Here is a 15270-nt window from a genome sequence, read left to right as displayed (position 1 = left end):
CAGAAACACACACTGTGAGGAGGAACTGTACGACTTCCAGCTGTGGAAGTATCCATGCTCAGTGAAGATAGCTGTTTTTTTCTGGATGCAAGATAATTTGCAACTGTTACAGAAATAAACTCTACATCTTTGGCAATAAATGTTGTTTCCAGGTTGATCTAGTATAACAATGAAATTCTGTTTGCGTGGTGTAAATCATTAAGGTTGATTGCACTGCTTCTGCTTGCCTGCGAGAGAAAAAAATAACAGATTCCGTTGGGAAAATTCTCTTTTCTCAGAGCTCGAAGAGAGACAGTAAATGTGCTACCTCAATTGATGAGCAGCAAAACAGCTAATTAGAATAATATTATCATATTCATCTGTTCTGTCAGTATTGCCTTCTGGTGTTGCTGGAAATACCTGAATTACAAATTGAGCACAAATGCATATAATAAATGAGAGCGTAAACAGGTTATCTTTTATGAATCCATTACCGCAAACCATCTATATCTACAGTGTAAATAAAATGTGTGGCCACATAACTGCATTGTGACAGATGTGCTGGTGAGTGGAAAACAGGATGCTGTTGCTACAAAAGGCCGATCTGAATCAATTCCCAGAACGTTTTTTTTTTTTTTTGCGTACTACAGTTCACCGTGGACAATGACGAGACTATGCAAATCATTATTCCCTGAGTGTTGAGTACAAAACAGATGTGACAATAGAAAAGAGAGAAACTAAGAAGATCTGAGTTTTCCCTTGCTGAAATAAATGCATCACAAAGAATGAGTGAAAAACAACAGACAGCAATGGGAAATAGGTTTCAGGAGGGGAGAGCATTGTTATCTCTCTGGTCATGCAGACAATACACATGAATAATCTGTTTGCTGCCTCCTCATGCCCAAGATTCTTTCCTTGACACCTCCAGTCTCAGTAGGAAGTGAGGTTGCCACTACTGTGCCCTTTGCACGTCAACTATGACGACGACAACTTAATGTCCCGTTGCACGTCTCATGACCGACAACCCATAACCACCCTCTTTTTTTCTCTTCTCGTGTCCCTGAAAGCATTTTAAGTGTCCCCCCCCCTTTGAGACCTTGGTGGGCAGGTGAAACCTTTACCAGTGTTTTGTAGTCAATCTGCTGTCTGATGAGCTTGTCCTCGCTGAGCGAGTAGCGCGCCTCTCCTGTGATGGAGTCAATGGGGCCTTTTTCCATCTGCTGCTTGATGGCACAGAAGAGGGAGAAGAGAGGTTCGCCTGCGCACTCCTGCAAAGAGATTTTTAAAAAAAGTAAGAAAACTTTGAAGTCACTTCTGCACTCAACTCACTGACAGCATAGTTTAATAATGTCTCAGAAAAATCCCTCAACAGAATGTTGTCGTAGCTTTTATGTAATGTTTTATTTTCCCAGGCTGGCATGCCTCCAAATGCTGAGTAAGACTTATAGACATCATGTCACAAAGTGTATTGTTCTCCTAAATTAAAGAATGCCACATCACCTATCAATATATAAACCTCACTGAAATGAAGCCCAGAGTTTGGGAGATGTTTGACTGATAAACTGTGAAAGTGCCATACGAGACAGACTCTTGAGGCCACCTCCATCTACTCCCCAAAAACACAGCCGTTAATCAAACATTGGCCTTTGTTCAATGTTTTTATTTCCCTCCCAGCTGCAGTAAAAGTGTGACGGGAGAGATGGAGAGGGAAAACAGGATGGTAGAGGTAATTTTGCCTTCAGCTAATATTGATGTCTCACAAAGTAAAGTTACATCTCTTAAGTGGCGCATTAACACATTAGCAGAGATGCTCGCCAAAATAACCTGAGTAATAATCTTACAGATGATTAATCTGAAGAGGTAGTTAAAGCTGCGTTGCATAACATTTAGTTATTTTTTGTTGTTGTGTGTTATTTCTCTGCCTCCGTTTACTATTTGTGAAAACTAATGAAGTGACATTATTTTTTGCTGTTGCCTCCATCTGTCTCGACAAGAAATTAATTACTCCATGTGTGCAGTGTGGGAATGTTGCCGGGCGACAAAATCTGAATGCTTTTATACTGAGAAACACAAGAGCTTAATCAGCATTGTGTTGATTAAAGTAGACATATTATGTGGAACCTCAGCGTCACTAAGGCTCCGGCAGCTAACAGCAGTTAGCATTTGGAAAAGCCATCATTTGCCAACTCTCGCCGGCGCAATGACGTTTTATATCAAATGTATCCACTGGACACGTAAATCCACTGAGGCTGGAAGTTTGTGTAGAACTCTGTGCTGCACTGGGCAGCCAAGAATAGAACACTTCGCCGACTTCCGATCTTCTGGATACTATTGCCCTCGTCTGCACTCTCGCGTTTTTTAGGGACAAAGCGGAGCTCCGCGGGACAACAATTCCAGGAATGTCTCATTGTGATGTAGCAATGAGTGCGGAAGTCAACATCCCGTGTTTTATCTCCTGTACTTAGACTGAGTCAACTTTTTTCACACTTTGCCTACTCATAGGGCCTCCAAATAGTCCCAAATATAAGAATTAAAATGATTAAAAAGTTCATTGTGCATTATATGTCCCCTAAGGAATATAGGAATGACAAGAATACTGTTGCTCCTGTATCCAGGACACATCACTATACTGAGGATACAATGACAAAAAATGGTGTATGTATGTTACCTTCAGAAACTTGTAGAGGAGGAACGTGAACCAGTTGGTCAGCATTTTCTCGGCCACAGACTCAGTTCTGCAAAAAGACAAACAGAAAGCACATGATGAACATATGAGCCCACACGCTCCTATTACCATCATGAATATTCAACACCGCCATCAAATATTCTGCAACAAAAAATATATAATCGCTGCTAATGAATAGGCTTTCGTTACACAAACATAATCGCAAAGACATGAATTGAGAGAGCCTTTGCACATGCTATATGACGGCTTGTCACACAATCTTTGGTGCCCGGCTTTTATGCTCAGGCACGCCAAGGCCAGCTCGCCTACGGTGGCGGGGATTTTAATATGAGGCAAAGCAATTAAAAGCCTTTATTTGATCCCCATGGATTGATGTCGTTAGGGGCTGGAGCAGCTCTGTAATAACACTGGCCTCATTATTAAGCGCTCCCTAACCTATTCACTGGACTAACACTCGATCCGTGCACAATAGAAAGTGAATGAATACATCTCCCTCTCTTTCTCTGCCTGGCTTCCATGCTCCACTGGTGTGGCAAAATGGTGTGTGTGTGTGCGTGTGTATGCATTTGTGTGTGTGTCTGTGTTTATCTATTGACCTGGGCCAACAGTGTGAATGATCCCGTGTGAATGACTAATATGCATACATAATAACAACAGCAGTGGTGGCGAGGGGAAAATGAGCAGAGGCGAGGATCGGATATCCTTTGACAGCAGCCTTCTTGGCCGGCAGCAGGGGTGTGTGGGTAATCTGTCACACACACACATATAAACACACACACACACACCCTATTGCTGCTACCGTAAGCATCAGTATTTCAGGATTAGTGTCCATTGTGCTCACGTGCATGTGCGAGTGTGTCCAAAGTGTTTTCGGCTGCCACCTGCAGCCCTCCAACCCTTCAGTGTTCAGACAGCCTATTTAAGGGGCTCCACACTGAGGCGTGATGTCTGCTGTGCCAGTGGGCTGGCCTGGCACCCCCTGCCTACATTGGCACAACACCTGGGGGGGATTAACTTCCTGCCTCGCACTGTTCCAGCACCTTTATTTTAGTTGTCCCTCCCACTCTTCTTCTGTCCACAGAACCCAGGGTCACCAAGGTCACGTTTCATCTTTTCTTTCATGTGTGCTTGTTGTCTCCCCCCCCATTCTGGATCCTGTAATCATGCGCACTTCCAAATACTCTCTATTTCTACAAATGAAGCCCATCTATCAAAGGGAATAAAGGAGGGCGGAGAAAGGAGGTGGTGCACTGGGAAGCAGGGAAGGAAGGAGCAGTAAAAAAGGGGAAAATAAGAAAAAGGTTGGCAAAGCTTCTCCCCATCTTTTCTTCTAAAACTTTATTTTCCTTTCTCTCAATCCAATGGATTGTGCACATTTTTGTAACTGGACAAGTGTGAGGCTGTTTTATGGATAGCATGCAAAAAGCACAAATTAATCCCACTGTGCATGTATTCAGAAATGTCCATGTGTGCTGACCAGAGTTCAATATGTGTATCTTTGTGAGGTCCAAAAAAGACATCTTAACACTTGAGTTTGGTCGAGAAAGAACGTCAGACTGAATAACCAGGGCTTTTCAGGGTAAAGACCTGAGTTTAGGGTTAAAGTTAGAATTGGGTTTAGGTTAGAGTTAGGGTAAGGATAAGGGTTATGCATGATGTCTATGATGTGTCCTCACTACGATAAAAAAAAAAACAAGTTTGTGTGTTTGTTTGTGTGCTTCTGGCGATGGTTGCCAGCCCTGCAGTAATAAGGAGTCTTGGCACAGCCCCACCAGTTTGCTTATGCTCCTTTCTCAATCATAGCACAGTCCAAAGGGAACAGGGATAAAAATGGCAATTTGATGCAGATCTAAGGTTAGTCAGACAATCTTCCATAAACTTTTGCTCAGCTGCATTTCAAAACACAGAAACAACCTATGTTTGGGTTTGTGCCATGTATTGCGCCGTGGTACAAAACAGCGTAATATATTACATGTTGGCAGAGTCAGGTTTGCCTACTTGTTTGCCAGTCAGATGATATAAAGCTGAGGGAACCTGGCAGTGCGATCGATTCCCACAATCACCAAAGTACAGTTGATAATGGTCGGTATTAAATCACACTTAATATTTTCATTGGCAATAACATGTTTCTGTGTCTTTGTATAAATTAGTGCGGAAGACTTTGTGGGAAAACTGATGAGAGGCAAGAGGAGTTAATGGAGGAAGCTGTAAGGAATGTGACAGATGGTTGTGCAAAGGCTTTTCGTTAGTTAGCTTGCCTGGTGCTTGTGCTTCAGCGCAGGTTGAGATGGGACAGATGGAAGGATGTGTGTTTGTGTGTGGAGAGAGGAAACAGACACACATGTCCACACGCATGCACAGATTTCTTGGAAGAGGAGGCATTGATTTAGCAATCAGGAAACCGGGCAGGAGAGGAAGAGAGCTAGAAATATAGATTGAGAGCAAGTAGATGAGAAAAGGAGAGACATGAGGACGGCAAATGTGCCACAATCATAGGAAATGAACCAAGGATGATGGTGGAAAGTGAGCATTAGAAGGAAGTTAGATGGAATATTATCCAAAATGACACATATTATAAAGAGAGATGAGAAAGTTAGAAAAGAGGAGGGAAAAACAGATGCTATCTTTACTAGAGCAGATTAAACTTCATCTTCACAGCCTTGTTCTCGTGTAAGCTATTTTAAGCTGTTATCCAAGGACATGCCAGTCAGCCCACCCTATGGGGCTGTGTAGCTTGCTCACACTGCCTCATCACATCTGAGACGCATGCTGGGATCCTGAAAGACTAATAAGCGCATCCGAGGATGAAGAAAGACATGAAGACAGTCTGATTTCTAACCATCACAGTTGTGTGCATGAAAATGGGCAATCAAACTGGGCACACATTTGTTGGAAACATGCTTAGAGTATGAACCGACTATGATTATGCTCTTTCAATGGTTTACCTCTCTTTCTCTGATGAGGAAAAGGAAGTAGAACATGGACAAAATGTGACAAAGGGAGGTGTGCTGTATTGGAAGGTTTAAAGAATGGCTGAAAGTATTTCTTTGGTAATTTGTCTTTAACTTTAAAACGTCTGATATGGCATCTGATATGAGATCAACGGTATCTAGCACATGCAGCGATGAGAACATGTAAAATAAGTGGTCAAACAGCCCAGTTCACCACTGTCTCTCCTCACTAGTTGACACAGCTTTCGGTGTCTCCGTTGTCCTTGACGATCTCCTCCCGTTGGTAAGTGCCATCTCTTATGTTGTATCTACTGCCAAGATCAGCGATTACTCCATTGTTTTTTGCGTCTCCACCGAGCTCGGTGAACTCTGGCTGCGATTAATCATGCATCCCCGCCCAGACAGCATTAATCTCCTTTTTTGCATCAACATGCAGAGTCTACAACAGGTTCTCATGAGGTGAATATGTGCACTGTCTTCTGGACAGTGTGATTAACAGCATTTGCTGCTGCATAGGCATGTCATGTTTGAATTTAATGCACAGGTATATTTCTTTTTTGTTTTCTTGCCAAAGGGAGAATATGAGTTTTAACTGAAGTGAGGCAGACACTTAAATTTATGATATGCCTGTCAAACAATCTGGGGGGTGAAAGGGACTCAAGAGCATCAACTGCATACTTATATAGACATGTATTCACACACCACAACCCTTACAGCAATTGTGAGAAACACATTTTCCTCAAGTAAGCTTAATCATCAAGATTTGCCAAACACCACAAGGCTGGAAGCATAATCACATACAGTGCTGCATTCAAGTGGATGCCATTGAGCCTTTGACTGAAAATCCAAGCGAGGATTGTGATTGTGCCAGGGCGTGAGTGTGAGCCTTCCAGTTTTGCTCCCTGTCGCTTCCCCCCCATAAATCATTCCTTTTTTTTTTCTCCTCTTGAGCTATTTGTAATCGGATTCCCAGCTAATTTTGCCTAATTATTTCTCTAACAATGTGCATGGCAAAGGCCTTTAGTGTCTCTGAAACTGAGCCAGCGCGTCAAGGTCAAACGGGTTAATCCAAACATGCAACACACAGAGAAGTGAAGGGGTAAAAATTACCAATACACATGTACGACCATGTTCAGCAAAGTTGAAAAAGTATGGAAGTTAGTCGGTGTTTCAATATTTCATGGAGCGGTTCTGACTTCTCTCTGACCTCCCTCTTTGTTTTTATATACAGGATACAGCTTCATCTTTGTTAGAAAGTGAGGAGGACGAGGAGAACGTCTGCTTCCTACCTGCGGAGCAGCAGCTTGGGATGATTCTTGCTCTCAAGGTTGCGGTCTATGAGGTCAGACAGCAGGTGTTTCAGAACATCAGTGGCGTACTCCAACTTGCTCTGCAGCACTGTCATGATAAGCGAGGCCACATTGCCCCTGTCCCTCATGGAAAAGCCACGCTGGGCCTCCAGGGTGCGGATAAAACACAGCAGGAAGACCTGGTTGTTAATGAGCTGGCCAAAGAGCTTCAGTCCCTTCTCCACCTGCTCTTGGCGGTAGCCTGGCACCTATAGAGGAATAAATAAATAAACCCATTAGGACATTCATACAGTGATGACACATACATCTAGTCAGTATATTTGTCTTTGACCAGGATAACAGTGAAAACAAAAGAGTTTAGATAAGGATACACGATCACCTTTGAGACACCTAGACAGAAAGAAGAAGAAGGAGAGATTGACGGTTTCCAGTCTTTGTTATGTTCTGCTCAGGGAGTGTTTATTACTTTGATGCTAGCGTGTTCCACATTAATGCAGGTTGAAAAGGAGTGCAGTGATGTGAATTTTCCCTTGTCTGAGCCCAGATTGTCCCTGCACCATTTATAATACTCAACTGCCACACATGCATTCACAGCACCTATGGAGATTGGGTTTTGTTTTGGCCGTTTTTTTTTTTATCTGTCAAGAGCACTCACGCTAAGACAGCATCCCTTTGCACCCAATGCAGCTGTCAACCACCATATGTTTGGTCTTGTTACCTTTCATGGAGGAACCCCGTGTAATCTGTGGGGAGCTTTTGTTAAGTTGCAAGTCTAATTTCATACCACTTGACAAGGCATGTGCTGGTTGTGTTGTCACATGTAGTCTGCTTGCCTTTTTGTGCATGTATAATAATAATGTGTGAATACAGGCACAATCCAGTAAAAATAAAGAAAATCTTTTTGTACATGATTCTTTGATGGTTTACAGAACTAAGTGTATATTGTACAATAATTGTGACATAACATGCTTTAACTTGTATCTTAGGACTACAAAGATGAACAGACCCACGCTTTATCTCAACGGGAAACCTTTAATATTCAATTCAACAAGTGGAGCAGGAAATATTTGAAGCGCTAAGAATACAATCTCTAAAAAGTAAAGAAATAAAAAATGCAAAAAGGTGTTAATATTTTAGATTCTGAGCTTCCACTGTTTCTGAGTAGCATCACCTGTGCTATTAAAATAACTGTGCAGCTCACAGTGGCAAATGTTCACTTTAAGTTCTCTGACACGTGAATAACAATTAAGCAGCTATCAACCGCCAAAGACAAGTCTGCTGCTTTCTTCATTAGGCTCCTATTCCGCATAACACTTCTCATACAGTTTGGCATTTATACCAATTAAAACATAATTAATATTGCTTATTACTGGGAAATTTTCATCAGGGATAGAGTGGCCAACCCTGAGGGCAGTGAAATGGGGGTCCATCATTCTCCTAATGGAACAAGACGACCTGCTCAATTATGGCTGCCTATCAATGTCACCACTGGAGATAAATGACTTGATTTTTTTCTTCTTATGCTTTTCTCCCTCTGATTGACTTTTAATTTGTTTTTGAGGTGGATGAAGAAAACAGAGCAGCATCTCATAGCGTGGAGTTATTAATGAGAGCATGCTCCTGAATTGAGCGCTGCCTTGTTTGCTTGTGAAAAAGTGAGGTCGTCAGTTGTCGAAAGGCTTTTTTTTGTTTGGCAGGCGGCAACACAAACAACATCAGCGTCAATTTCACCTACTGTGACCCGCCACAATGGCAATTTGCTCGCTCGTTTTGCATTTCGCTCAAATAAGGCTAATTGGATTGCGATTGTTATTTGATACGGACTGAAGAAATGCAACACGCGCAACTATTTCACAATTTAACAATTATGTGAGAGCCGTAGCTGCCTTTTTTTGTGTGAGTTTCTGTTAACAATGCTGATCAACAAAACAGGTGGACTTTTTATTTGATGAAAATATTATAGATCGCTGCCCTAAAGCAGTTATTAGGGAGCCTGAATTCAAAGCCCTATGTCCTAGTCGATTCCTCACATCTAAACAAATGACTTCTCATGAAGTCATTTAACATACCTCGAGGTCTCTCAGTACAGGATGTTCCTCTATGCCTGGGAAGAGGACCCTCATGGTGTAAGTCCTGTAGTCCAAGAAGGGGATTCCTGCACCATCTAGATCGCTGGTCAGCTCGTGAATATCTGTCTGGAGCTCTGCAAAAGCTGGAAGATAAATCAGATTCACAAACAGTTATCTTCATACGACAGTAGAGTCGGTTCAGGTCGCAGAAAGTTGAGGGCTTCCTCACACCTGATTCAAATCAGCTCATCAACAAGCTCTGCAATAGCCTGGTAACGAGCCATTTATTTGAATCAGGTGTGTTGGAGGAGAGGAAACAGGAAGAGGGTCCAGAACCCTGGTCTATATTACCTTCTTTGCACTCCAGAGCCACACGTGACTCAAGGTTGTCCATCTGCATCTGCAGCCTCTTCAGGGTCAGGTCGCTCTCACGAGACTTGCGCTTGTAGGCGATGAGCACCACGACGATGAAGAAGATGAGCATGGCTCCGGCTGCAGCGATCCCGATGATAGCAGTGCTGCTAAGCTGGCTGTCGGATGTGATGAGGACTACGCCTGGGGAAAACTCGATGCCACCCACGCGCGCCTTTGAGAGAATGAAGGATGAAGTTTTGATTAGTGCATGCACGTACTAACATAAACAAATCAAGTTATATTCCTGACTGTTTTTTATAGTGAAGGGCCATATGTTTATGTTGACACTTAAACATGAGAGGCTGAGTATCCCAAAGCTATGAGAAGAGATTCACTTAAATATCACTTCAGTAATAATAATAATTTGTCTCTAATAGAGAGAGAGAGGTAAGTGTTCATCAAAACAAAAAATCACAAACATACGGCATCTTATTATTATTTTTTTTTTTTTTTTTACCTACTTCTAGATATTTAAAGCATGTCTTTCTAAGCTCAGGCAGACAGATGTATTGATTTGTGATTACAGTGTGTACACACGATGAATTATTTCACAATGTCCACGTCTTTCTGTGACAGTGGTCCAGGTGGTAACATCAGGAAGCGCTTTATTCAAAGTGGTCGATGGTGAAACCACAAATGGAAGCTTTATTGAGTTTGCTGGGGCTATAATCCACCTTATTGAAGACTTATTTGTTTGTCTTTTGTCTGCTTGTGGGCAGTAACAGAAACCCGCACAGCTGATTGGATTAGAACTGTACTCTGTCTGGAAGTAGACAAGGAGATAGATAACAACAGAGGAAGGGTTTGTCTGTCAGACTGTCGATGTGTAGGTCTGTCTGTCCGCCTTACAAACAACAGCCTGCGTCTCGTCTTTGCAGGCCCACGTGCCGAAACACTCACCAGGACCTTGTGTCGACCGGTCAGGTTCGGGGACTCGCACAGCAGCTGGGTCTCTGACACCGTTAACATGCAGGGCTTCTCTCCAATCAGAACGGTGTAGTTCAACTTTCCATGTCCATTGTTGGTAGGTGGTAGAAAGTTACGTCCCTGCAGGGGAGAGGGGGTCACAGTTAGAGGTCAAACATTTATAAACATGCTGCAAAATTACATACATGCACAAGGGTTTTCAAGGGTTTTCTAATCATCCAATAGCCCTCTAACGCGATTAGCAAACACATTGTACCATTAAAACACTGGCGAGATAGTTGCTGGAAATGGGCCTCTATACACCTATGTACATATTCCATTAATAAACAGGCATTTGCAGCTAGAATAGTCGTTTACCAAGTTAACAATGTACAGAGTGTATTTCTGATTAATTTAATGTTATATTCATTGAAAAAAAAGTGATTTTCCTTCAAAAAATAAGGACATTTCTAAGTGACCCTAAACTTTTCATACCTTCAGTATGATTGGTGATCCAGGTTTAAGCTCCAGCACCCCAGACACACTGAGTGGCTCAAACTCAGGGTTTGGGTAGTAGATAAAGTTGGTGTTGTTGAGAGCCATCACGGACGGCACGTCGTCCAGCTTGAAGCCAAACTCATTGGGTCGCTCAGGTACCTCTTGCTGTCGACCCAAGCTGATGGCCAGTTCTGGAGCCTGGCACAGCATCGACGTGGGGCTGAGCACCTCGCACAACTGAGAAAAGAAATATTCATAAATAAGCAACTCTTTTATTATTATTATTATTATTATTGACAGTAAAATTGTGAGTTCTAATCCACCTCACCATCCCACCTTGATCCCTCCTCATTTCATACTAGAAGCTCATTTATTTTAAAAATAAGTGTCAAAAGAAGGTGTTGCAGTATTTTCTTCAAAGAAAGCTCCTAAATGAGGTGCAGTTTTTTGACAGCCTGTGCAGTGTCACCAATTTTAGGCTTTGATGAGCGAAGATTTGTGAGCGATAACTAGGTCTCACCTATTCTTCATTAACCCCCAGAAAGAACCACCACCCACTCATCAATTCTTCATCCCCTTCCCAGTTATTCCTTCCTGTGATCTTCTGTCCTGTACTTGACATTAATCCCTCTACATCACTTTGTCCTGTCTTTCGCTTCTTTTATTCATTTTAACCTGTGAAAGTGCCAGGTGGACAACAATATCAATGACAGTGTATGCGTAGGTTAGCAACATTAAGCAATTAAACAGATATAAAACAGCAGAAAAAAAAAAAGATTCCAAGAGCACGAACATAGAAAAACATAAAAGCATAAACATGAAAAACACATAGGGGAACCAACAAAAAGAACCAACCGAATCAAAACCAGCAAGATATTTTTACCTTGATTTTACCGAGGGTTACACTAAATCGAATTGAGCATTATTATTATTATTATGTGAAATTAGTGACAGAATAGATGCGGGAACGAGAGAGGGAAGATAATTTCAGTGAAGTTTTAATTACGGAGAGATCGTTTTGATCTATTGGGGGCAAGATAGATCTGATTTTTTAGTGTTTAATAGAGTTACCTCTTTGTCCCGGTATAACGGACCGTTGACGTAGAGCTCGTCTACTGCGATGACTGCAGGGACACTTGTTGCTGGCTAAACTCCAGGGATTCTCGTAGCAACTGGAGTTCTTTATGCAGGACCTCTACCAGGGAAAGGGCTGGCATTTATGGCAGTAAGGATCTCCATAAATGTGCTGTCCTCTGGGGCGATTGTATTTAGAAGAGAGGGTAACCGGTGTTTTATTTGGTTTCCCCACGATTAGTCGCTGAAAATGCTCGTCAACGTAATCCTCCCGAAGCTGAATCTTTTAATTTTTTTCCCTTTAACTTGAAATTAGTACACGATGTGGATTTGTTTGTGCTCGATTTTCATTTTGTCTCACGCAGTCTCGCGCACATGCCACCTTCTTCTATTTTTGAAATGGTGTCTCTTTGAGAGGTGAAATTTATACAGTTTCTTCTTTATTCATGATTATTATGTAAACAATGGACAGGAGGTCCAATCGGTCATTGTCAAGCCAGTTTCCCATGCAACCTTTTCATGTCTCAACTCCTCGATGTCTGTCAGAGCACTGACAAATCAACCACGAGCACAGGTCTTATTCACAGAGGTTTTCAAGTCATTCACAGACATTTCACATTTCCATAATAACCTTTGCCATTGCAGCCACTTAAATATTTCCTTTTCTGTCACTGGCTCCTTGAACATAAACTTGACAAATCCTGGAAGACCTTGAGGAAATGAATTACATTTGTCCTATTGTGCTGCAGGAAAAGTAACTTAAAAAGTACACACAAAAAAAACCCTGATAAAGTAAGACGACGGGTAATTGAAGTTGTTTCAAACTTTAGCCTGAATGTACAGCATCTTGGGAAACAAAAGGCCAGTGAAGAGATATGTGAGCACAGATGCTAAACGTGGCACAAGCTCACGCTCAAACGAACCGTGAAGATAGCGTTACTACCTATTGTTGCCATCTCTTATTTCACCGAGATCACAGAGACCCTCGAGCATCATTATATGTCCTCCCCTGAGTAAAGTGGTGAATGGAGGATAAAGTACTTTGAACTGTGTGGCTTTTAGGTCAGGATCAGAACTTCACTATTGTTACAAATGTGTGAAGAGATTTTGTGTCATTCTCTTTGAATTCACTTTCAACCTGACTTTTTGCCTTGACCGATGTACATTGAAGTGGCATGAAAAAAAAATCTCTGACATTCACAGTGGCTTACTTATTGGAGCCAAGGGAAATTAGGTATTTAGAATCCCAGGTGGTGAATCCCCAGGCATTTAACTTTACTATTTATAACTGCTGGACAAAAAGTAAAATAATTAAATCATACACATACGCAGAATAACACACAATGACAAACACCACATTAGAAGCACAAGGTTTGCTTTTAATGCGATTCAACAAAAGGAGATGTATCTCCTTTTTTGAGTCACTTACATTCAGTGTCTCATGGCTGTTGTATTTGGCTCTGATGAGAGGAGTCTGAATGATGTCCAGGTTAGTGCCTGTTACTGTCACTGGTGTGTGTCCACTGTAAAAGATGCGAAAGGGTTAGTTGTCACATTGTCATATTAGGCCATATACTGTATTATTTCGCAGTGGTTTACTCAGGGTTTATACAGATGTGACTTTCTGTCTGTCATACCTGTAGATGCTCCACTCAGGTTCTATCTTAGTGATGGTGGGATCCTCCACGTACTCAAACCGCAGGTCTTTCTGCAGATGAGCTCTGTCTATGCTCACAGACACGGACACGTTTCCATAGCCGTGCAGGGAAGCGTGTGTTCGACAGGTGAGCCACTGGCCGCCCCTCCTGTAGAGACGAGTGCTAACATTAGTCGACTATGTGCAACTACACGGGATTCACACTATGTAGGCGCTGTAGTTGTTATTGTTGGCTCAGACTGCTAAATGATTAAAAAACAATAACAATCTAAAATGTAAAATAGTTGAATGGTTGGTTTAAGTGGACATGGATGGAGTTTATTGACTGAGCTTTCAATGGTGGATTGATCTGTAAGTAATATTATGTCTATACTTCTAATTAATGCAAGCAAACATTATATTAAAATACTTAAAGTGTAATTTCTTAATCAATATATATACATTAACCACAGCTAAATGAGCTTCAAAAGATAGGAACAGTCACCGTCTATGGATTCTTCACTAGTGACTGGCAGAGTGAGTACTGGCTTGTTAGCCACTAACCTGAGATAAGTGCATGGCTGATCCTTAAACATGACTGACACGTTGCTCCCAGCGTCAAGGTGGCTGCCAGTGATGCTGACGACGGTTCCTCCAGACACAGGTCCTCGGCTCGGCTTGAGACTGAGGATCCTCGGGACCTATAGTGTTAGAGGTTATAAGGGTGAAAAGTAATCAATGGGGTTGAATGTAACCGGGTTAAGGTTGCATTGACATGTAATCAGCTGTTTTGTTTTGTTTAAATGTCCAGGCGACCACAGACTAGAATAAAGACATAAAAACAAGTCCACAGAATAAGTATCCTAAGCTAAAACTATGGAAAACAAACACACTCGTATACACTTGTGAAAATCTGTCGTGATATTGTAAATTAAATGAGACAGCAGCAGTTGATGTTGTCCACTGAAAGCTGGTCTTAAACTAAGTCCTCCTCTATCTCATTTGGCCTTCTGATAATCTCATCTCCTGTGTCTGCTGTGTTAGCGTGACATCTAGACCTGATATCATTTAATCTCCTTAAACAGGGAGAAATAAATCTCCGTCAGTGCCCAGTGGATGACGTGAACTTAACACTGCATAAAATGTGCGACCGCATAATGGAAACAACTGTAAATTTATTTCAGAACATGCAAGTGTTAATGTATTTAAGTGATGCTAATTAGTTGTGTGTGTGTGTGTAGTCTGATTCAAAAAAAATACAAGAAAACAGTGTTTTACAATTTTGTAACCATTGGTTTTTTCCTTTCTCATTCTGCACTAATTAGTGTGTGCCAGCCATGTCTCACTGCTGACTCACGCTCCAGAGAAAAGCTAAGTGTGAGATCCGACCCTTGGTGAGTAACACGCTACAGCAGATCACAGCCGCGCATACAGTACAAGGAAACCCACCCCGGCTCATTAAGGTAAATCACGTGGTCCACAAACTCACCACAAAGTAGTAGTACTTGGAGGATGTTGCCTTGAATTCTGCACTGCATTCTCCAACCCCGACACAGACCTGCACATTCCCGGTGTACTGGCTCTTCTCCGCCTTACCCATCTCGCACACAATCCTGGAAACACACACAAATGTACATGATGCACACAAAAACTATACAAACCCTGCTACACTCTGCCTTGCCAGCAAATACAGTTAATTATGTATTAAAGATTGACCCAAAACCGACATTTAAAACCTCAATAAAAG

The 15270-nt window shown here is 42.0% G+C and overlaps 1 protein-coding gene across 1 annotated transcript in view; it reads right to left on the bottom strand.

Moving 5' to 3' along the window:
* Positions 1–15270, bottom strand: part of plxna4 (plexin A4) — a gene marked incomplete at both ends in the record, with an annotated part of 167428 nt that overhangs the window by 17695 nt on the left and 134463 nt on the right. The window contains 11 exons of the mRNA XM_083907285.1: positions 1101–1247; positions 2648–2714; positions 6906–7174; positions 8996–9138; positions 9347–9581; positions 10310–10456; positions 10811–11050; positions 13317–13410; positions 13525–13692; positions 14088–14224; positions 15013–15136. Coding sequence (XP_083763411.1) covers positions 1101–1247; positions 2648–2714; positions 6906–7174; positions 8996–9138; positions 9347–9581; positions 10310–10456; positions 10811–11050; positions 13317–13410; positions 13525–13692; positions 14088–14224; positions 15013–15136 — 1771 coding nt within the window. The remainder of the gene's footprint in view (positions 1–1100; positions 1248–2647; positions 2715–6905; positions 7175–8995; positions 9139–9346; positions 9582–10309; positions 10457–10810; positions 11051–13316; positions 13411–13524; positions 13693–14087; positions 14225–15012; positions 15137–15270) is intronic.

Source organism: Microchirus variegatus (genome assembly GCF_963457635.1).
Source record: "Microchirus variegatus genome assembly, chromosome: 20".
NCBI classification, from domain to species: domain Eukaryota; kingdom Metazoa; phylum Chordata; class Actinopteri; order Pleuronectiformes; family Soleidae; genus Microchirus; species Microchirus variegatus.
Note: the sequence above shows the minus strand (reverse complement) of the source record. Positions and strands in the feature narration are given on the sequence as shown.